Genomic DNA, 1,494 nt, shown 5'->3' on the forward strand with positions numbered 1-1,494 from the left:
CACCACGGGGTCCTCGGGGACCTGGACCTCCACGGCACCTGGGGGCGAGGTTGGATAGGCGGTGAAGAGGGGTGGGGACACTCTGGGCTACCAGCCTACAGCCTCCCAGATTTCCTTCTTTATTAACAACCCCCAGTTCCTGTTCCATCTTCCCACTTTCTCTCCAGACCCCAAAGCAGACTGAGTCTCCGGATTCCCAGATGTGGAGTCACCCTAATCTTATGACAAGAATCACAGGCGGTTGACCTTGGCCTGACAATGCCTGTTCTGGGGCGGGGGAGGCGCAGGCCGGTGACAGCATCCAGCCCTAGCAACCCCCCCCCCCCATGATGGATCCATTTCCCTCTCCTATCCTTCCTCTCTTTCCAGAGGTTTCCAGAGCCCTGGAGTCAGGAGCCCCGGAGAGCGAAGAAGGTCTGTGATTACTGTCCTCGTCCCCTACCAGCAAGGTGAGGTTCCCCGCCTCCCCACCCTGTTTATCTTTCCTGTTATCATTACTAGGAATTTCACCTTCTGCGAGACTGAAGGTACGGAGCTAGATTCAAATCCCGCAGCCGCTGCCGATAGGACAAAAATCTCCCTCCCTCACGGGGACATTTAAGCAAAAAAACCAAACAGAAAACAAAACCTGTGGGGCTTCTATGGGGCGTGATGGTGACGGAGCCATGAGCGTCCTGCCGCAGCACAGGGTTGCGCACCAGGCAGCTGTAGGTGCCATTAGCGCCCAGCACCACCCTCAGGACGCTGCGCACGTCGAACAAGCCCTGCTCGTTGGCCATCTGCGACGTGGTCACGTTGCCCGTCAAGGGTGCGCCCTGCCCGTCCTGCCAGAACACCTCGGCCTCCGGATAGCCTCGGTAGCTGGCACACGTGATGGTCACCGTGTCCCCAGGCCGCAGGTCCTTGTTGGGCTCCAGGGTCATGCTGGGCTTCGAGTAGGGAGCTGGAGTGGGGCAGAGGGTAGAGGGCGGAGGTCGAGGTGAGGCAAGGACGCGAGGGCGGGGATCGCAGTGGAGGAAGGGGCACCTGGAGGGACAGGGGTCAGCAGCGGGGCTTGAGTTACGGGGTCAGTGGTGGCGCAGTGGGTAAGGGGCTGCGGGAGCTGAGGGATGTGGCGAGGGGACGGCGCCCCCTCCCGGCGCTCACCCGCCACCTGCAGGCTGACTGCGGCGCTGCCGAAGTCCCGGATGCTCACAAAGCAGGTGAAGCTGCCCTCATCAGCCACGCGCACGCGCTGCAGCCTCAGGGACGCGTTGCCCTGCGCCAGCAGGTCGGGGAAGAGCGCCGTGCGGTTGGCGTAGGCGCTGCCCTGGTCCCGGCCCTCGGCGAAGCTGTGCACCAGCTGTTTGGTGTCCGTCAGCTGCCAGATGAGGTTGAGCTGCGCCAGGCTGAAGCCGGGTTCGGGCGCGAAGGAGCAGCGCAGGGTGGCATCGGTGCCCACCAGGGCCACCACGGGGTCCTCGGGGACCTGGACCTCCACGGCACCTGGGGGCG

At 63.3% G+C, this 1,494-nt stretch overlaps 1 protein-coding gene across 1 annotated transcript; it reads right to left on the reverse strand.

Moving 5' to 3' along the window:
* Positions 1 to 6: 6 nt before the first annotated feature.
* On the reverse strand, positions 7 to 1,486 carry LOC112818913 (CD276 antigen; the record flags this gene model as incomplete). Its single annotated transcript, XM_025865989.1, has 3 exons — positions 7 to 38; positions 629 to 943; positions 1,147 to 1,486. Coding segments are annotated over 3 exons (687 nt in total), but the record flags the coding sequence as incomplete, so codon positions are not given.
* Positions 1,487 to 1,494: the final 8 nt, after the last annotated feature.

The sequence above is a fragment of the Callorhinus ursinus genome, unplaced genomic scaffold, assembly GCF_003265705.2.
Source record: "Callorhinus ursinus isolate GAN/ISIS: 27379988/994484 unplaced genomic scaffold, GSC_fseal_2.0 scaffold10330, whole genome shotgun sequence".
Taxonomy (NCBI): domain Eukaryota; kingdom Metazoa; phylum Chordata; class Mammalia; order Carnivora; family Otariidae; genus Callorhinus; species Callorhinus ursinus.